Source organism: Osmia bicornis, chromosome 5 (genome assembly GCF_907164935.1).
Source record: "Osmia bicornis bicornis chromosome 5, iOsmBic2.1, whole genome shotgun sequence".
NCBI lineage: Eukaryota > Metazoa > Arthropoda > Insecta > Hymenoptera > Megachilidae > Osmia > Osmia bicornis.
Genome location: NC_060220.1, coordinates 9,118,006 through 9,140,657, shown reverse-complemented (window position 1 = coordinate 9,140,657; position 22,652 = coordinate 9,118,006). Strand labels below are relative to the sequence as shown.

Below are 22,652 nucleotides of genomic sequence, written 5' to 3'. Positions count from 1 at the left end.
TTGTCGCACGTGTCCCACCGCTTTGATCACGCGAGTATGCTAATTGCCGTCCGCCGCCCACTCTCGCCGCGGAGGAAAGAAGATGAAAAAAGAGAAGGAGGCAGAGCAGGAACAGGACAGGCTTTGACTCGGTCGAGTGGATGACTTTGCCGCTCTCCATCGGCTTGTACATTGTACGCACATGCGCCGGACGGGCGCAGGATGCACCTCGAAACTTAACTTCTTTCGATTCTTCCAGCCTCTCGAAAGCTTCTACCCCGATATCTCAATTTACGTTTCTGATTTTTCACGACTAGGATTTGAGACCGAAAAATTTGAAAAAATTCATAGTCATAAAGAAACGTGTCTAGAATATTCTAGAATTTTTTCAGATTTTTTGTACACCATTAAATAGGGAAAATATGGGGAAAATCAGTTTTTCTTTCTTACCCTGAAACTTGGTGTGCAATGGTTTCTTTTTATAAACTATAAAATAGCGTATAGCTCAATAAAATTGGCTAATACCCTTTGGTATCGATTTTTAATTTTAGAAAATATTGCCTTCGCATCGAGCTATTTTTCACGAGAATAATAAAATTTTCAATGCGAACGTGTTAGTTATTTGAACGATACAATTGAGGCTGGGTAAATAATTAACATAAACACGGTTACGGTTTAATATGCAGTTTTTAGACTGCATACACGCGACGGTAAAGAGAAATGAAAAATTCCTTGATCGTTTCGAGATAAATTCGAGGAACGAGCGGAAGAAGCGGACGTGCAGGTACAAAGAGAGCCGCCAGCCGGCCCGTTTGCCTCGCACAGGTAATTGTCTTCTTAGCCACGCGAGAGTGCACGTATTCCACGAGTAAATACATCCAGGTAATACGGTGCTCTCACGGGACAGAACAAACACGCCGTCAACTCATCCGGACCTTCGAGTTTTCAACTCTTCGAACACACCGGTTCGATCGATCCTCGACGACTCGATGATTTTCTTGCCACCCTATTCTACTCTGTCAGATATTAATTACGCGTACAATTTCTAAAACGTAATCTTCCCATGTAAGATACTAATAACCTCGTCATTAAGTCTCATCAAACGTAAAAGTCATTAAACACTGACAGAGAAACATCAAGTGTTTTTTTTTTTTTTTATACTACCTCTCGAGAGATGATAATTTGAAACTTACGAGGCGCGTTAATGGAAGGGAAAGCAACTTTGTTCGCAGAGGGAAGTGTCGGTCCTGCTGTTCGATCTTAGGACAGACAGCGGTGCCAGTAAATCGGCCGAAATTTATCGAGCGCGGCTGTACGATTATTCTCAGCGTAGGTGGCAGCTCGCTTTGATCCTTCGTGACATATAAATCGAAAGAAGCGGCACACGACTCGCCCTTTGCCGGATAATATTTATGATTTCACCCGGGAAACTCTTCACTGTCTCACTTTGACTTCGAGCCTCGATGATTATAAAAAAAAAAAATTGAAAATTGAGACTTCAATGGATGAAAGGAAGAGGGTATAAAACAGAGGAGGAAGAATTTATCAGAACGACTGGCTATCCTTGAGATTCTAGTCCAACAGATCTGGCCGATTTTTCAACGGAAATCGAAAGTGTGTTCAGGTGTACCGCTTCCAGGTATACTAATTTCCTCGTTTCCGGTGAAACAGTCTCCATGCCCTATTAACCGAATTTCTAATCTCCCAATACTTCTATTCGGTAAAAATTAATCAGTCTACTCGGAATTTGGAAAAATTCATATTCCAAGGCAAACCAGAGAAATTTCTGAACGCGTAACCCCAGGCAGATACACGCGAACGGGGGTATTAAGTTCCTCGGTAACGTGAAGAAGAAACTCCCCGACAATGTTGCGAATAATTCGAGATCGAGTATCATTTTTCGGTATTGAATAGCAGGGTATCCGTGTTCGAGACGGATCGAAGCCCCCCAACAATCGCAGCCAGTTTGATTCCACTTGTTTGTTTGCCGTTCACCGTGTATAATAGTGCACTGTATCAACACCCGTGTTTACCTTGCCATAATACAGAAACATACATGTCCGCGGGTGTACATCACTTGACCGGATCGTTTTACCCGACACATGATATTTTACTAAATTGTCTTCCACCCTTTGTCCCTAATTTTCCATTTGCATCATGGATGGGTTAGAAACGAAAGATAATTTTGCGCATTTTGGGTTAATTAACGTTTGTAATTAAGAAGCTTCTGTTTCTGGAATAATATACGGTGGACTGCTTTCTAAGCAAACATGGATATGTGTATTTTAACAGTGCAGAGAGGGTGCGGTGGTCAGTTACGAGCTAGGGCAGTTAGATTTGTAAATGTTCTTGTTGGTTTTGCGAAGCAGGGTGATGATAAAAATGAGGTAATTATCGATATCTCGTCAACCCCATCGATTTCGCTCATTTTTTAATAAAAGAAAATTCTGTTTCATGTACAGGAAAAAGTTGCTTAGAATCATTATCCCAATAACGTATTAAAAAATGAGCGAAATGAATGGGGTTGAGATATCGATAATTACCAAAAATGAAAACAAAATATATGTACATTTAATTGAAATTTCCCTCTTTCGAATCGACTGACTGGCGAAGAGCAAAAATCCTCGAGGCAGATGGTCTCTTATCTATGTTTCAACACTTTATATTCACGTATCGAGTTACGAATGCCTTTTTCGTCCAGGAGGATAAAGAATAAACGATTTCACCCTCGGCATCTTTGATCGTGAACGTGTTGTTTATATAAGATCATATTAATTTTTGCCCTATATCAATAGTTGTAATAAAGAGTCGAAGCAAACAAGAATGTCAGAGGAAAAATCCAATGATAACAGAGGGGTCGAGGTGGACGAGGGTGAGTTTAGATGGGTAAACATCATCGGGGTAATTGAGAGAAAGTATAATATAAAGAATTTTCTGGTAAATTGAGCGAACCAGTACGGAGAGGGGGCGAAGCAGATGGAATTTCATCCCCCCGTCGCGAGCAAAGTTTTCCAATAAGAATAAGAAAAGGAAAGAGCTAATCAGAGTTTGCCGGATACCAAGCGAACGTTCAATGGCCCGTGTACCTTTGCGTCTGTCCCGGCTCGTTTTCCTCTTCAATTTCGGTTACTCATAGCCTCGAAAGCTAGGAATCCTCTTCGATACTCTCTGATTTCGCTGCTCTCGCACATTTTTCCGGAGGAAAGAAACGCGGCTCGGATCCGCCGTAAAGAAGGATAAACGGAGGATAGGAGTTGGAGAGGGTCGTCTGCTTCGTTGTTCTTTCGCGGGTAGAAAAGAAAAGTAAAAGGTTCCTTTCGTTCCGTGGGATTGGATGGCTTCTTCCCGTCTGAACCTCGCCTGTTGCCTTTCGATTTCTTTATTTTAATTTAATATTTCAAATGAGACATCGCGATATCCGGGTAATCAGGCGTGCCATCCAAGGATCTTCCAATCGAAAATTTTCCAATATCCAGTATTTTTCTTTGGTACGCGTCGCATACGTCTTCGTTTCACGTCGTCACCCGAGGGGGTTGTTGTCCAGCCTCTAGAAAATTTAATTAAATCCTCGCGCGGCCGTAAATTATCGCGCTATCGACGCGGTAACAGCCGCGTTGGTCGGGATGGAAAAGAAACGGATGGAGCGGAAAGAATGGGTTGAAGAGAAAGAGGGAAGAAAGGCGTGGAAGCAGGAGGGTACGGTCAGGAACGAAGAAAAGTAGGCATCCTCTGCTGCGGTATAGCGATACATTCGGCGCGTTGTGGTCGCTGTTAGCACCGTTAAACTAGCCTTTACTGTTCCGACCGGCCCTTTGAACCGAGCCGACTGTGACTGTGCGGCAACCGAGAGGCCAATAAAACCCGTTCCCCGTAAAACTCCGCGTCTCGCCGCCTCGCCGCGGCTACGACCGACGCGCATCCGGTTCCAGCCCCGTTTTCCTCGATCCGCGCACTTTTCCACCGTACCATCCACCGGGAACAGAATTTTCTTTGATGTGGCGGAACGGAAAGAATGTTGAAAGTCGCAGCTCGTTTTTTTCACCGCCAGAACCGATTAACACGTTCACCTCCGGGTGGGAAAGTCGATCGTTTTCCTCGATCCGCGGACATTTCCACGATACCATCCTCGAGGAAGAGGATTTTCTTTGATGTGGAGTCGCAGCTCATTTTATTCACCGCCAGACGCGATTAACCCCTTCGCCGATGATTTTCTTGATAGTTGCGACAGGCACAGCTAACTATTTATTGGTTCAATTTTGAAACGAATAAAGAAAAATAACTGTAAATTGCACCAAGAGTATGACACGATTTTGTAACGGAAGGGGTTAATTTTATTTTTCCACTTTTTGAAATATAAATATTTGATAAGAAACTTATTGCTCATAGTTATGGTGGAAGGCGACAGTCGCCGAACCTTAGATCCTCCCTGCCCTTTCCTTGGAATTCATTAATCACGAGTTTCCCATAACGATGAGCAACCTTGAGGAACGCCGGTATGCGAGTTGCAAGTTGCAAGTGCAGCTGTAAGGGAAACACGGTGGATGCACCGAAGGAACGGGTCAGATATATCGGGTCTATTAGCGGCGCTCGCTGCGCTTACAAAGCGACACAAGGATGCAAAACGTCTCACGGGATCCCGGTGCAGGAAGTGGGCCGCGTAGAATGCTTATAAATAAGCATCATTCGGCCAAGCCGAGCCAGGCTGGCTTCGCCATCGCACCGACACCGGGATTAAAACTGATTTCGTGTTTATGAAATGTCGCGGATACCTTGGCACGATCCTACGGTACCCTACGGAAAGAAGACTTCCACCTTCCGAGAATAGGCCCGATTTAGACGCACTGCATTAATGTCACAACCAAGATAGGTGGCGAATCGCTCGACTCTGACGCACCGCCGATCTCGTTTCGAATCTCTACCGCGAATTAACCCTGCGATCACGCATGGGGGGGTCACTGATGATCCGAATGAGAAATGATGCAAAAGTTCTCAAGTGTCCTATTTGCTAATCAAGAATCCATCGAAGGTACTGCTTTCTTCCTTAAAAAATCGAAGAATCTTCAAGAATAGCATAGAGTACTTCCAGATGTCAATGACAAGAGCAGAAAGCAGAAGAGGGACGAGACTGTCGGATGAAAGGAAAGAATTCGTGAGAAGCGAGCTACCTCCAGGGAATTACAGATATCTCTCTCTCTGCTTGCACGACTTTGGATACATCTTTTAAACACAGGACGTGGACGCATTAGCAGCGTGGAATCACCATTTGCACTTGTGTGTTCACGCGATAACGTTATCCATAGAAGTGGAACACAAGTTGGATAGATGAATCAAGCTGCCTCGAATCGTGTTTATTCAAATGGTACACTCGTGTACGTTCGATCTGATCGAATACTTTGCGATCTGTAATCTCTCGCATACCTGCATTCAGTCGAGATTGAAAGGAAATTGGTGTGTAACCAGGTATTGGGAAACTGAAGGTGTATCTACTGGATGTGGGTCAACAGCGATTAAACGTTACAAATTTCTCAATAGACCTGGTTGCAAAAGTTTGCAAAAAATATTGGAAATATTTTCTCTATGCACGGTGCATAGAATCGACTATGCGAAGCATGTAGTTATATGAAAAAAAAAAAAAAGAACAAATTAGGTGGAGGTGACCATCTGTTCCCCTGAAAGCAGCAGAGCACCATCTATCACATAAAGGATCCCAATAAACCCCAAACTACCCACATCCTTCTCGTTATCCCCAAACACTCCCCTAGAAAATAGCTTATAACACATTCATAACGCATATGGACCATCCCCCCAATAATATCCCGCTCGAATATCAGCAAAGGCAGCCACCGTTGACCCCATACCGATTCCCTTTCCCAATGGGTGCACGGATCGAAATTAAAACACGTGTTTGTTATTGCTAAACGATTCGAGTTCGTTTCATTTTCCAATTGGAAATTGATCACCCTCGCGGTAACCAAAGTGTTAACAATTTTCATAAAATTAATCAATTTAATCGCAGAAATTCTCAGTGGATAATTCTCGACTAAGCTTAACGAACGAACGAAAAATCGTTAACGGAAGGAGGGTAAAGGATCAACCGGTCACCGAATCCATCGCGTTAATGCTCTCTGGCCGATTTCCGATATCCGGTTTAGAAAATTCATCGACGAAACGACGTACTTGACTGACGTGCCCTTCGATCGTACTCGTTAATAAATACCGCGTGAATGCGTCCAATACAGAAAGCTGCCCTCTACTTTTTCCTCTTTTTATCCCTCCGCAGGGTTCCTCCTCCTCGGTTTCTTCACCTTTTCGCAGCCTGGCTGTTCCGTTTAGTCGGTTCGCTGGTTTAATCCTGACGTAGCCTGCCCCTGCCTCCTCCTCCTTTCTTCATCATTGCTTGATCTTCGTTTTCAGCTGCCTCTTTGTTTCTGGAATCTTCATTTTTTTCTCTGGTCCGCGGTCGCGTTGTCTGGGTATGGTTTCACGGATTCGCGGATCCTGCCATTTTTCAAGGGGATACTTTTACTCGTAGGGTTCAAGAACGAATAATTTTATTCGAAACTTCACTGCAACACCTTTAATCGAGCCTGGTGCACCTGTAGAATCGTTAGGTGCACCAAGCGAGTGGCGGACGATCCGCGTGCATAGAAATGAGATGGGAAACAGCCGCGCAAACAAACAGACAAACAAGCCGGCATTCAGCTAGCCGCGGATTGTTCCGTGAATTTTGCAGCAGTCATATTCATTTCTGAGATTGGCTTCTTCCGACTGGGCTCCTCTGTCTGTCGTTGCATAGGTTCATTCCTTAGAACGAAACGATTCCATCTATCGGGGACGCGAGAGCGAGCGGAAGTTGGAATAAAAGAGAAGGACCAGGTCGGTGAAAGGGGAATATGCCGAGGGTGGCGAAGGAAGAAAGAAGACGACCGGACGGAGCCGATCGATCGATCCTTCTTCCCAGAAACATCGCGAGCGCGATTACACGTCGCTGAATTTTTTTTTTTTTTCAAGAATATTTTATTTTGAAATTATTAAAAATTATTTTATTTTGGGGTGAAAGTGGTAGGACTCGAGAATAATAATTTCGAGCTTAGAAAATGAAATCTTGCCAAATTATAGCTTAGTAATTTGTAATTAATTTATTCCAATGGAAACCACTTCAGAGGCGACCTTGAGCGCCCATTGATTCCAGACAGACTATGGCAAGCTAGACTTTATCTCTGGTTCCATTCTTGGACAAATTCAATACCGATTTCTCCGATTGCAAAGCTTGTTACCATTAAGTGGACATTATGCTGTCTGAACATACAGCGAAAGTGTTATATACTCGGTCGTTCGCTGGTCTGTCAGAGATAAGGTAAAGTACACAATCCAATTTTCATTTCGTTCAATTTCATGGTGTAACAATGTGGAAAGGGGGTATTGTCTATCGATCAGCTTCGATAAAGGAGCTATCCAAACTGTCTTACACAAGCATCAAACAGGAAGTTCGATAGTCCAGAGACCGAAGTTACAACTCTTTACGTACCGCATGGAAACCCGCGCAACAGATAGAGAAGATGTTGAAAAAGCGTAAGAGGAACTCGAGGTGACCACTAAAGAGGCGAGCTAAAAATCCGAGTAGAAGTCAAGTGGTTAGGGTAGGCGCACCGGGTACAATGAAAGAATTTAAAGTAAAAAACGAGGACAAAAGTGACCTACCCACTTTGCTGCTCGACCAGGAAGCTGTCGAAGCGTGGAGTAGGCGGAAGTAACGACGAGAGGGTAGAAGACCTCTCGTTCCAGCGAAACACTGGGAAAACGAAGAAAGTAGTCACAGGGTGCAACTACTCGGGATGGGCTGGGATGGCGATGGTGGTAGAAGATAAAATTTCGAGGTGCATGCACTTTCGTCTTAACGAGCGTGCCAGGCGACAGGGAATAAAAAAAAAAGAAAAAGAAGAAAAAAAAGATGGACCGGTGCGATCCGGCGAGTACGCGACGATTGGTCGAGCGACCCAAAAAGGGTTGGATTTTCGAGAGAGCAGCGCGGCGTAAAGGGTGGAGCGCTGGAGGAGGCTCGAGAAGGCTCGTAGTAGCGAGCATCGTGTGTGCCACGAGTGGTAGGGGATGGAAGAGGGGTTGGTATCAGCAGAGAAAAGGGTAAAAGGAGGGGGTAGAAGCGGCCGAACGCTCGGCTTTTCTCCGCTCGAGTGTACTTCTCTCGACGACGAGAGGAGCCGTGCGGAACGCAGCCAGCATGCCTCCAACAGCGGCTTGTTTCCCACAAGCTTGCTCGAAAGCTTGTTAGCGAGATTCGCCATTTTTTTCCAACCCCTCCCCTACTTCCAACCCCCCTATCTTTCTTTCCTTTTTTTTTGCCATCCCTACTTCTTCCTCGGCACGTACCCTCTTGTACACCGCCTCCTTCGCATCGTGGCCCCCTTTTTTTTTTTCACCAAGAGGATCATGGAGATGCTCGACAAAAGCTCGAACCACGAAAATCGAGCCACCGGCACAAATCAAGAGCGTACTCCATCTTTTCTTTTTTTTTGCTGCCAAGAGAGGACTTCTCTTTTCTTCGCCGCTTCAAATCGTCTTTTTTTCCTCGGTTCTCTGTTCGAGTTACGCCCCAGTTACCGGGATTCGACGTTCCTCTCGTTAATTTCTCGACCGATCTGCGACCGGGACGAACACAATGCCGGAGAAATGAAAATCGATCGAAAGGCTGCCAAATGAGGAAAAAAAATGAAGAAATAAGACGACCAACCGTAGAAAATATGATTGACTTTTTTAAAAACATTCCCAGGGGGTTGCGATTGAAAATTTTCCTTCTAAATGGGGTGAACGTGTTAAATTTAACCGCATTCAAACACGGCCATTTTCACAGTGGCACCGAAATTATTTCTCCTTCGTTTCTGACGTACCGGTGATCGTACCAATTTATTATCAACACTCCACAAAGGGCGTCGAGAAGAATAGCGAGGAACAAGCACATTCGTCAGACAAATTGACCATTTCCATATGTCGGACTGGCCCTATAGGCGGCTAGTCGAGCATGCATATAGGTAGCAGCCCATTACACGCTGCGTATACCTCGTATGGGGATGGCAACCTCCTCATTTCCCTTCGTTCTCGTGACTCATGGTGAAATAAAAATTCTCGAAACGTAGGCATCGCGAGCCAATCTGTTCCCAAAGAAAAATATTAGAACAGCCTGCCCTATCGTCCACGGAAAAATTTATATTTACTTATCGCGTGAGCAAGCAATACCCTGGGAAAGGGTGGGAGGATCGGATGAAAGAGGTCCTAACTTTTACCTGGCTTACCGGGTCTGCTTCGATGGAAAAAAAAAGGTCCGTTTTCGTAATCGAGTCAGGTCGAATGTGGGGCTGAAAAAAAAACTCGAGTGCTCCCACAGACCAAGAGAATACCTTTGGATCGTTCACCTATGAAGATCTGATTCATTGCACCCTGGAATGGTTTTTCCAGGGTCTAAGAGGATCATCTTTAAAATGGTTCATCAAACTGGAGAAATTTTGATCTGGAGGCTGATTTATTGGAAATTGAATTTTGTTGAATTTTATTACAATTAAGGGAGGCTTAATTGGGGACGTGGATATTTATGCACTTATGGCATAGAAAAATATACAAAGCACACGCGAACCCTGTGCTACATTTAAAAAAATCAATATAACCCATTTAGATAAAATGTATAAAATAAAATAAGTAAGTTAAAGAAGAAAGTATCATATAAAAATATTAATCATCCTCTGAAAGAACAATGTTTCCTGTTCGAAAAGGAAAAAGGGGGAAGAAAGAAGGTGTAAAAAAGCGTGATGAGAAGGGTTAGCGAAAAAAAAAAGAAAAAAAGAATTGACAGAGTCGAACTGCACACTCGTCCATAAATATTCACCGGCAGATTTATTTTCCCTGCGCTTTAGGGATAAACGATAATCTTTCACGTACGACGTACAATTATTTCGCTCGGCCCTATTTACTTATTCGCTCTTATTTCTTTTATTTCGCGATGAAAGTTATACCGCGTACAGGCTAATAATTAATGCCTGCCATTTCGCATACGATCACAGCACCGATTCCTTTTCAAACCTGATGTATCGCGCAATTACACTTGTAAGCGAGTATTAGCAAACTATTGCTCGTGTATCTTGATGAATACAAATTAATGCTCCTTCCTTTCACTTACAGAAAATTACATTTCTGCAGAGGAATAGTTAATTGTTTTCTCTTAATGAAGTTTTATTAGTCTAACATAGCGGTCGAAACGACGGATCCAGCCCTCCAAAGATTTTCATCCGGCCCCATTTTATTTATAAATATTTTATATAAGAAATTTTAATTTTATATTTCTATAATGGATTTCAATAAGAATATTTTTCAAAAAGTTTTGCGACCCCTGGTCTAACGCGTAAGAAAAATTCTGAATATCGTTAAGATGAACAGTCGAGAGGAATAATTTTCCAAAGATTTTCGAGGTCGTGCAACCTAGGACAAATAGGTGCAGCTTAGATATTTCCACGGTGGTGAGTTTAGCCACAGCTATGGTGGGGCGTAGAAAATCGTTGAGAGTCGAGAATCCCGCGGCCTGACATAAATTAGCCGTGGCTTAAATCCCTGCCTAATCCATCATAAATAACTCCGTGCAGATGCGTGTATGTACGCTCGTGTACGGGGATACGGTCCCCTAAATTATTTCGAAAAGATCGCGACCCACGTGCTCTGCATCATCCGTTCCACGTGTGTCTATGTGTCTGGCGTACGTGTACGAGGTGCTTAACCACCTGCCAAATGTACGAGCATTCTTTAATCCCCATTCACAATTTCACTGTCTCTGGCTACTTAAACGCTTATCCTGAACGGTGATACCGTTGAAAAATGTCCTGGATGACGTATGAAAATTAAATATAATAAATATTAAATTCGTCGGGATGAACCGGGATCCCGTGTAAGAATGATCGAAAAATCGAAAGAATTTAAATTTCATCCCTTCGTCCCCGAGAGCATCTAGTTGACCGCGAACACAACCGGGATCGGGCATGAAATTGAACATGAATAGAGAAAAGGAGTATGGCGGCGAGAACGACTTGACTGTGCACCAGCCTTGCCCCGGTGTCCCTTCTATTATTCAGGTGGCCATTATTGGACCCCTTGGTCCAGGGCTGTGCGACACACGCTCGCCCCGCGGGACAAACGCAATCGCATCTGCTCGGAATGAGAGCTCGTGTCTCTCCCCGGCGGCAGAGGGTGGCCTCTGGGTCACTACTCGCTTAACTCGCAACACGCTCTTCCTAGGTACCGCGTAAACTTGTATATCGGCGTGCCCGTGAAAAAGGAACGCGAGATGATGCCACGTTTAACCCTCCTCGCAAGGATCTAGTTACTTAAGTTCGGCTCCTCGTAGTAGCTGCTGCAAATAAAAGGAGGAGAAGGTAATTTATGGCCAACGGGACTTGGACCAAGGGGTGAGAGACTTGCAACGGGACGAAAGGGGAATAAAAATGAAACTGCCTTCGCTACGGCCAATGGAGAAGAACGAAGGATATATGGGGATGGATATGGTATTGGCTGCTTAAAGAGATTCTTAGAGCAATTGCTTCTTGGAAATAACAGAGAATAGCGATCAGGAAATGTTCGATTCTATAGGTTATAGGATCTTCAAGGGTTGAAATTATTTTGATTTTTATAAAAGGTTCAAATTTTGTTATACTTCTTTTCGGTTTCATACGGGATAGAGGGTATAAGGAAAGTTGCAAATACGCGTGCTGTTCAACGTAAACGGAAGATATTGGCACGGGTGCCGTTGACATCAAGGAGGAAGAAGAGGGTAGTAGAAGAAAGGAGAGCGTACGAGAAGACACCGTGGACCCTGAGTGATCTATGGCCGAAGATAAACCAGGCGTTCAACAAGTGTGCTTCGCCGATAGCCTGTTCCATAGTCGTGCTCCGGCGACGCGACACTTTTGTCCGCGAATTTTTCCAGAATTTATGGCAACATCCTCGTGAAATAAAGTGGAATGATAATTTTCTATCTGCTGTAGATCTATACAGATAAATTATCTCGAAATTCCCTTCGCAATCTCGTAGAAACTTCATTTCTAATTCCAATTTCAACTCCGTTTTGTTCGAGTAAAAACAACCGTACGAAGAGCGTTAATTTGCAGGCTGAAAATTCAATGGAAACAGGACGTAATTAAAAGTTTCGTGTGCCACTAGCCTGGATAAACTCGTTCGTTCCTAAGTCAATACACGCGTGTGCTGGCCAGCTCGACTCGGCTTCGCTCCTCCTCCATCGGTGAGGAACTTGCGTTACCGAGCAGGTTAATTACGCGCCGAAAAGTGCGTTCTTACAGAAATAATTAGCCGGGGGTGTGCGCGTGCAAACAACAAGAACCCGTTGGAACGAGAAAAACCGGGGAACCGGGCATTGTTGCGCCATAATAACGGCGGAAAATTCCGGCGAATAATGGGTCGACGACCAGCGAGCAAGCAAGCAGCAGGTCGTGTTCCTTCCGCGCAAATTCTCTTCTCGATGTTCGGTTTTCCGCGCGAATATTACGGAATACTCCAATAATCGTGGCAAGGGGATGATATTTTCTCTCTCTCTCACCTTCATGGAAAATATAAATCGATGCCAGAGATGGAATTTTCCCGTGGCAGCTTTGATTTATTCCGACAAATTTTTGTAAAATTATTCGATACCGGTATGGATTGGATAAAGAATAATTACCAAACGGTTACCTTATCAATTTTCAGTTATTTCTACCGCGACGTAAAGCGAACCAATAATATTCTCAATTTATTTTATCACATAATAAACAGTCGAAACGACACCAGTCGTAATAAATATCAGAGTTGCTTAAAAAAAAAGAAAAGTGAAATTCATATTCCAAGTTTCCTTTTCTATCGGCGTTGCCTTAAAATACCAAGCCGCGTACGAAGCAAGAAAAGTCACAAAGACATTTTTCCAACGTTCATAGAAAATTTATCTTTTCCACGAAGAATCAGCCCCTTACGTCTCCGACGGCCACCCTGTGCACAGGGACCAAGAGAAAGGCCAGGTAGCCGGTAGTAGCGCAATTTTCCCTGAATTTTTCTACTCGGCGAACGAGTCCTGCGGCGTCGTTAAGAGAATGGATCCCGCCTCGCGGTTTACGCGGCGCGGCGGCCAAAAGAAAATTACGAATCGCTGAAACGACGCGTGGCGTCACGTGTGACCGCGACGTGCCGTCGCGTACGCACGCCTAATGCACCTTTCTCTCCCTCTCTCTCTTCTCATCGTTTTCTTACTTCATCTTCAAGGGTGTTGTACAAACGAGTTTCACGCGAAACTTGTTTTCCCAGCCTTCAGTGAAATCCGACAGTCGACACGGTCATTGATTCCCCCGTTTAACCCTTATTTCCATCGGCGACGTATATATACGTCGCTCGAGGATCGAGCATCGAACCATCAACGCCGAGATTTTACTTCACTTTTATTCGAATTTTATTTGAATTTTATTTGAAACGTGGATGAACTTACGACGTATATATACGGTCGTGGAAGGGTTAAATTTGCTCGGCGAAGCCGAACCGAGCGGATCACGGCAGGCGAAACGGGAACAAAAGAAAGAAGGAAGGATGAAACTGTCGCGGATAAACAGGAAGAGCAGAAGAGCGAGAGATCGGGCATTGTAAACGTAACCGAAGTAGAAAAGTTTGCAGAGCGAGGTCTGCCGGAATCGTAAGGAGGAGAAAAGAGCAAACGGAATAATGGTTCGCACATAATGAGTGGAGCGAGTTTGAAACGGGGAAGAGTGGGCGATACCGTGGCGAGAAAGGGAGAAAAACCGTGGCTGCAGTCAAGGACAAAAAGGGATAGTAAAGAAGGTGGAAAGAGGAGAAGAAAAAAGGAAGAGTATGTCGTATAGGCCGAAGCAGCCTCTTCGTTATGACAATATATCTGGGCCCCGAAGGAAACATTGGCCGGAGAAGTCCTGAAGGCATGCTCCGAAAGCTTGCGGCGGTCTCCTTTGTCGGAGATTCTTCGAGCGAGAAGAAGAAGAAGAAGAAGAAGAAGAAGCCGCGCGCGGTACTAGAGGCCAATGCCTGACTCCTCTTCTTCTCCGTTCACGTGAAACGACAAGTATAAGCTAAGCATAACAGGATACACGCTATTAGCTTTTTCCCCTGTTCCAGGACACCTAGAATTCTACTCTGTAGCTAGTCATCGATGTATCGCACAATACGCCGGCTTATCAGATCGTCGAGCGAGAAAAAGAGAATCAACGACGCGATCTTAATTGCCTGCCGAGGTAAAACTCTATACGTACCACGATTCGAGCGTGGTTCGAGCAAAAGACCGGCAGGAAAATGAAGATAGCGTGTAGAGATCTGTACCGTTTTTGCCACGACCAACGTCAAAGGTCCCACGTATATTATTCCCTCGAAGCGTTGCCTTAACTGGTACGAGATTTTTGCACCGAGTTACGGGCACCGGGAGAAAGCGACAAGGAGCAAGTTTTTCTCCATCCTCGAGCACCCATGAATCCCAGAAACGTACATTTCTTTCTTAGACGCTCGCTTCGTTTAATTAGATAAACGAAAGTGGCACGATTAATTAAGTGTCCTGACGATTCCGCAAAAATCATTATCAGGTTAACCCTTTGAGGGGCAGTGGTACGTACTTGTACCACCTTTTTGTTTTTAGTTTTTTTTTTAAATTCAGAATTAATTTGCAGATTTTTTCAATATGCGAGGACTTTGATTTCAGTAATTTGTTCAAAAGAAACATGTGCCCCTGAAAGGGTTAATTGTTCTATGCGCCGCGGATCGCACGATTCGATATGGCGGCGCGTGAAAACCAATCCAATATGGCTGCCGACGAATTTCCAAAGATCTAACCTCTGTTCTCCTGAACTTTATTCGTCAAAACGACAAATCCAAACGGTCTTATCGGATCGTTGCGAAGAAAATGTCCGCTATATTCCGCGGACGACCGTACCATCCACTTCCATTAGCTTTTTCCTCCAAGGGCGACGAACGATCGCGGGGGAAGCTAACGTTATCGACGATACTTTCTATACTTTTACGAGATGGGTAACTCGTATGTTTCGTTACTTTTTATGCTAGCCTTATAAAAAATATTACGATGTGGGGTAGATGACGGCACGGTGTGGTAAAACGCATTTCATATCGGAACGTCGCGTAGACTCTATAAAAGCGATCCTAAGGAGAGGAACGCTAACATGGGGTCGTTCGCGAATGTAATCTGTTTTCCGTGACTTTTACTTTCTCATAAAAAATTCGATGCCGCGACATTGAAATCACGGGAAATTCGATATTGCTTTTATTTTTCGCCATTAAATGCCACGTGAAAAAGTAGCCTAAGCCCTTAACCTCCCATCGACGACGCGACGCCAATTGGACGTTATAGAAAGCCTAGCCCTCCACCGGCATTTACCGGAGTTACGAGCGCGAGTTAACGCAAAAGAACCTGCTGCTGTCCATAGGCGAACTTACGACGATCAAGGCAGTCGAGCGTGATTGGATAAAAGCTCGCGAAATAAAGCGACCAGCTCTTCGCGAAGGGGAACGATGAGATCGATGTACGAGGAGTTGACCGTCGACGTTAAAGGTAGAAAAGAGAAGAGTCTTCTTCGTTCCCCGTCAGCTCGTTAATACGAATTTTAATCGCTCGTCGTAAAGAGGTCGCGCGTGTAAGCGGACCGCGTCGGACGAGAAGGATTCGCGCATTCGGCAATAAAGCTTCTCTTTTACTAAATGTTACCATGGCCTCGTCTTATCTTCCTCCCCCGCTTTGTTCCTACGCCGCACTAAAAACTCGATGTTTTACGACATACCGTTCGTTCGGCCCCTTTATGGTGATCGTGACGACTGAAAAGACAGGGCCGATATATCCCTGCTGATATCGTTTCGCCGAGCGAACCCTCCACCGGCGGGATTTAGACGCAAAGAGGCTCTTTAGCGTCAAACTGGTTTGTTTAATGACCCCGTGCTTACTTCTTTTTGCCATACCGTTATCCGTGCCGCATCGGCGTACTTCTAACAGTACAGCACCGTATCGTAACCTTAAGTTTACCCGCAACTATCTTTTCCGAATGGTACAAACAATTTATTAGTTCATCCTAGATCGTTGGTGGCGAAAAAAGAATTTGCGACCGATAACGCGTCGAGGAGGATTCGCTTTGAAAAATCGCCGGAAAGCGGATGGGGAACTAGGCGGACATGAAAATGGCGGGAGGAGGAAAGGCAACGACGATTTGTCCGTTAAGCAAGGCTAACAGCCGCGACTTAACGTGAATTATTAAGCGTTTGCAGTTCGCGCGTCGCGTGCTCTCCTCCTTGAGCAAGATAAAACGACAGGCGAAAAGGCCGGAGAGCGTATATATACCGGAAGGCTGTGCCGCCAGCGGGGCCGATTAATCGCCCGGGGAACCAGTTTGTCGGAAATAAAATCTGCCGGTGGAATCGTTCTCCGAAGCATAGGGACGTCAACGTGCCAGCGGCCTTCTCGTTTTAAAAGCGTGCCCTAAAGGGCCGCGTCGACACCGGGCTGCACACGGTGCATCCTCTAGCGGCGCGACCTATCATCCCTATCATCGGGGCTTCCCCCGATCGTGTGCGTGCCACTCGCGTGTCCGATCGAAGCGGATTTCTTCGTCTATAAGACACTTTAGGCCGACCAATTTTTTTACGTTTACCTATTTATACAACCCCTATCGCGATCAATAGTATTTTTCTGCCACCATTTTCTAATCTAACAATAAAATGTCGGATAAGATTGAAATTCATGCGTAACGTACGGTGGCCAAAGGGAAGGGATAGTTTACACGACAATGGAGATCGGACTTGTACGATACACCAGAAATATAAAACTCGACAAAAGAGTGACACAAGTATCGCAGACGGTATCTACGAACAATAGGTGAAACGATCTGTAGAAAATTGTCCTTCAAAGCAAACGTTTCGTCATCATCCTCCGTACCGAGTACTACGTGCCTTTCTATGTACGGAAACATGATCGTGGCTTTACGCTCGTGAATATCTGCTGCGCTTCGCCAATAGTATATTTCAAATGCTAAAATAAACGCTTACGTTGCGAGAACTTATACCATGCGGCTGTGTCGCGCGGATAAAAATGCCGCCATAATCTTATAAGGCGAGCGCGTATCAAAGTTGCGTCTCTCCCTAGTCACAACTCGATCGGTCAACACGAAACTTTAACAGAGTTTCTCCTTTTTTTTTACCTTTCCTTACTCTTACACGATCTTGCAAAACAACGTCCTGCCATAAATTCGCGCTCCTGTCTAAACACACGTCCTGAACGTTAATCATACGAAACAGGATTATGTATCGGAGCTAGGGTAAAAAATAAAAAAACTATCTTTCATTAGGGTAATACGTTTCGTACGACCGACCATTTGATAGTCATGGTACAACGACGATAATTAATTGGCAATTGCACGAAATAAAATTTTACATGTTGAAAGCACATGGCGTACGATGACGTAGGTCGCAGATAACGTTGCCCTCCCGATTTGTGACGCAACCATTCGTTGGTCACTTCAACCGCACCATAGCGAGGTTATGGTGAAAACCCCGTACACCATATTGGTTTTCGTAAATAGATTCTACCACGGTGTGGTCAACGGAGGAGTTTCAGAAAACGGTACGCTTCAGTGCAACGAAGGTTTATCAACCTTATTTTAGGTTAAGGGAGGTTAAGGGAAAAAGAGAATTCGGTTTTAGGGAAAACCCTAGGGGAGTCTAGGGAGAACTTCGCGATAAATAATGAGGGGTACTAAGATTCTAAGCTGACTGATAACTTTGTTCTCGTTCCTTTTGCCAGGTGAAAATTAGCCGCAAACGGAAACTCGAGTTCTGCACGAACGGATATTCCGATCGCGCAAATGTAGATCGTGAGATTACCAGCGACGCGCGAAAACCATGTTCTCTCAATCGTTGACCGCTACGCGAATTAATGCCTCCCTCTTTTCACCAATCAAAACGGACATTTATCTTTGCGGTCGGCTTTTATGTAACTCGCCACCGACAAACTCGTTCCTGTCTCTTTCTTCGTCGCTCCTATTTCTATCGTGCAACTGTGTAATTTATATGAAAAATATCAAAGATATTCCGAGCGATCGAGATTATCTTTCTAAGAAGTCGAATATATATTATTTAGATAGTTAATATATTTGCTACTGCTCATTCATGCGATATCGTGTACCAACGCAAATAACTGTTTACTTGTAACAAAATTTATATTCGTTAAAGACACAATAGATATTATTCAGGGTTAAAGTACCATACGCATAACAAAAGATGTCGCGTTTCCCAAGAATTATTCTTAGCGACTAAAAAGGAAAAACATTCACTATACGTTCCATGAACAAAGTCGAAAATATGATTTTCTACTACTGCGTCTTTGAATTATTCCCGACACGAGACACATGCCTCGTATATAGGTAATAACAGAACGTTAACAGAAGATCGAGCTTCTGAAAGGCATGGACCGAGAGATCTTATCTATCAAGTAGACATAAACAATCTTGTTGTAAAAACTCACCACCAGTTGGCTTGCGCACCGTTTTGCCACGCGACGAGTAGAAATGGTACGACGAAGAAGGTCGTCAGAAGGGGCCGCATCTTCGTTAGGATTCGTTGGACTGTTGTGGATCGTTGGGTTGTTTCGATGGAAAGAAAGAAAGGACAATGCTTGTCAGTCCGTGCTCTGTTTCAGCCACGCATTCTTACGAGCGTCGATATCGATCGAGCATTCGCATCGATAGCCGATCCCCGAGGCTGACAGATCGAGATCGAACGTAGCCCGTTATCCGAACTGATCGCTGTGTCTGACGTACCCGGTCCCACAACACGATGCCTTTACTTTCTTTTACTCTCTTTCTACCTTCGATCGCTATTCCTTCTTACATTTTTCTCGTGCCGGATGTATCACTGACTTCGTGATCGAGGCGCGAAATCGTGGCGGTTAAAAGAATCGATCTCTTTTTCGAGTGCACTTGTTTTTCTACCACACGAAGTCCGCCGACAGTGGCGCGCTTTTCGAACGAAGTTAGCCGGTCGAAACGAAACGAAACGACGGAACCAATTTGAAATCCAGAATCACGGGGATAAATCGGGGATGTCGAATGTCACGATGCACCGATATTAACGGGTAAAGAACAGTTCAACTTGAAGAAAAGCGTAGCTTACGCGAACTAGACACCACTCCGTAGACGGTCGCGTACGTACTGTGGCTGGTAGTCACGAGGAAACGGGCAACGGGGTTCTCTGAATGGGTGGAGCCTCCAGTCACTTGCGCGCACGCGATTGGCTGTTTCGCGAGAGAACCAGCGAGGCTCCACTTGCGTTAATTAAGCATTTCGGCACTTCGTCCTGTCTCGGAGATTCACGCGTACGCTCGCTCGCTTGCGATTCGTTCGTTACACCGTATTTGTTTTTGCAAGTTTCCCTAACAATTTTCGAAATAAAAATGAAAAATAATCAAACAATCATCGAGTTAAACGTTCGATTTCTGTAATTTCGGAGCCATACGGCGAGAACTTTGTTGCGAATTCGATTCGTTTTGTTGCAATGCTAGAGCTGCATTCCTTCTGCAGGACGTAGCATTGGCGTAACTAAGATTTTTGTCTTGATTGAACCGGGTTCCGTAACTTGATTAAAAACGTTTATTTTTAGAGAAAAAGGGTAAAAAATACTATTGGTTAAGAATATACTAACCTTGTAGTTTTGTAATACAATCGCTTCTTACGACGACAGAGAGGCACCTGCAAAACAACAAATTGAAATTGAGAATGTTGTTTAGGTTATGAGTATCAATGTCATTGTTTTATTCGTCGTACCGTAAACTCGTATCAAACTTACTTAGTATTTCTTTATATATCGGTTTAAATAAACGTGAAGTACGAACCGTTCTAGATTTCTCGTTTAAATGGTTTTTGTCGAAGTACGATTTAAAAAGAGTACTCGATAAAACAATTGGTAGAATTTTTCAGCTAATTAGCATACAATTAGTTATCTCGGACTTTATAACGAAGTTAAATGTAGTTGAATGAATATTTTATAGAATATATGACATCTGATGCATTGCTCTTTAAATATTTCCATTAGACTATTGAATATTTCACAAATATGAAATATTTTGCATTGTTAACAATCTATGCTGGAAATACTTGATTCTACATTATTGTCTTACAAGAGTTTAAATTCACGCTCTTTTACAATTAAACTACTCCTTCAAAAGGGTAACTTTCACCCTTGAATTTTAAATTCTTAATACCTACTTAATTTTGTACAGTAACAAGAGAGAACGTTCGATTATTATAAGGTAACTGTTTGAATAGTTTGAAGATATTATGTAAGCCACATTTTCACACTGTTTTTTAAATTTTACATTAACGTGTGCTTAAAAAACAGTACCGCCAACGCTATCTAGTGGTGAGTGACGAAACTAGCAAAATCAAAAATTACATTCTTTAGCAAAATAAATGACTTCTATGTTTTATTGATATATAATATTGAATAAAAAATGAAATGTAAAATAGATTTATCATAGACCCCTTACTACTTTCCTATCGCACCCTACTATACCAACAACGCTTGGTATTTTTTCGCAGTGCTCCTAGTGGTAGGAATTAATATTAAATACGCTCATTTAAACTTGTGAATTATAAAGCTAAAAAAGACGAAATTTCATTTAGAAGTTAATTAGAATTAGCATACGGTCGAAAAATTATTAAAATAATTGTTTAACAAATTTAACTTCAATTATTTTGGAAAATAAATCATTTTAGAGCCTTAACTACAACAAATTGAGAGAAAATATATTGTTCAAGAATCGTGATTTTTATGCTTTCAGATAAGTGCTTTGGCTAATGGGGGTACTGTTTCTTGGACGAGCTAACAGACGAGCTATGGGTCAGTCATGGGTCAATCTATGAGACGCATGGCGAGTGCAGTGGTGCAAGTCAACGATCGGTGAGTCGCATGCTGTAAAGTTCCTCCAGTCCCCATCAGGTCGCATTTTTATTTTTTGAGCGAGCATAGTGACCCACGAATATCACTGTACATTTTATACAATGATAAGCGTACAAATTGTTTTTCTGTGTTTTATTTGTTAGCTCAGGATAAGGTTTTCTTATACATATTTCGAGTTTAAAAATGTAAAGAAGTCGGATGACCCTCCGATTTCAGATTACATTTTCATTTTATGTCAAGGTAACAATTATGAATATCTTTGATTACTTAGATTATTTACTTTGATATTGAAATCGCTCTTGATATCGAATCGTTCTTTAATTTTATCCACATTATTTTAACCCCTTCCCGTACTTTAACGAGTCTGACTCGTGATGAAGATTTTGGCCCAAACATGAATATCACGAGTCTGACTCGTGAACAGATAGTCGGGCGAAACATGAATATCACGAGTCAGACTCGCGAACAGACTTGTGAGTTCAACAGTGGTAACGCGTAAAAATGCCTATATATCAGATATCAAAGCTCTTTACATTTCGGCACGTATTGCGACTGTTCTCGGGCGTCTTGTCTGTTTAGCGCGCTTTGACGACTACCGCTTGGGCCCGAGTTTCGTCGAGCTAAATGGCACGGGAAGGGGTTAATGATATTCTATCTTTTAACAAAGTTAGAATATCAGTGCATTAGCTTTTACTAATCATACATTTTAGATCAGGCATTTCAGCACACATGAAGAAAGCTGGTAGGTGAAAATTACCACTGGCCTTGTTCATTTCTATGCCCAAAGCTCATTCGGGTACTTAGATGTACTCGCGTGGGTGGAGGGCGGTGGACAAGGTTTAGTTTTAAGAATAATATATTTTGGCGACTGACAAATATAGTGAACCAATAGCGAACCACGATATAAGTTCCACATGTGTGTGTGTGGTTAGGATGTGGGATTTGTATCGTTTATTAACAATCTTAACTTACTATAACATTACAAAATACTTATCAAGAATAAATTGAAAAATTTTTACATTAAATAATTCAATAGAATACGAAAATGAAATGTATTACTTTAGCATAATGTTCACTATCATTTGTCAGTCGATTTCAACAAAAAGGTATGAACTTATTAGAGTGTGAATGTAGAATTGAACTCGGGTGTCGGAGGCGTCCCGGGACATTCTCTCTAGGTGTAGGCATTTTTGCACCCGGGTGGTTGTATGAGAACCGTGGAGTGAATTTTTGTGAGAATGATTTTGCCCTTTTTTAAATATAGCAATAGGCAGGCAGGTAGTTTACTTCTGGTATGATTGAGATTAGTTTATAAGTAGGCAGGGCCAGAGCAAGCTTTCATGTTTCTCTTCGTATTCTCCTCTAATACATGAGAAGCTTGTATCTGGGGTTGGGTAACCAGAAATCAAGAGGAAAGATGAAAATGCAATTTAATTAATTTATCAATTAATTAATGTAGCATTCTCTCTTGATTTTTTTTAAGGCCAAGCCTTAGTTTGTAAGTCGTAGTCGTGGTACTAGACCCGATTACAAAAATGAAATATTAAAGTGAAAGTGAAGTGAAATTAAAAGTATTTTGTGTTTGGACATTTGCAAAAATTGTGCAGGTATGCGTGTAGCGATTCAAGGGATCGTTGCTCGTTTACCTGTTGCGTTTTTACGAATGTCTGAGC

The 22,652-nt window shown here is 43.2% G+C and overlaps 1 protein-coding gene across 1 annotated transcript in view; it reads right to left on the bottom strand.

Annotated features, from left to right (window-relative positions):
• LOC114872355 (protein Wnt-1-like) overlaps window positions 1-22,652 on the bottom strand; it is a 45,851-nt gene that overhangs the window by 17,179 nt on the left and 6,020 nt on the right. Inside the window, exons 2-3 of the mRNA XM_029179462.2 lie at window positions 19,723-19,769; window positions 18,548-18,647 (exon numbers count right to left, since the gene is read on the bottom strand). Coding sequence (XP_029035295.1) covers window positions 18,548-18,647; window positions 19,723-19,769 — 147 coding nt within the window. The remainder of the gene's footprint in view (window positions 1-18,547; window positions 18,648-19,722; window positions 19,770-22,652) is intronic.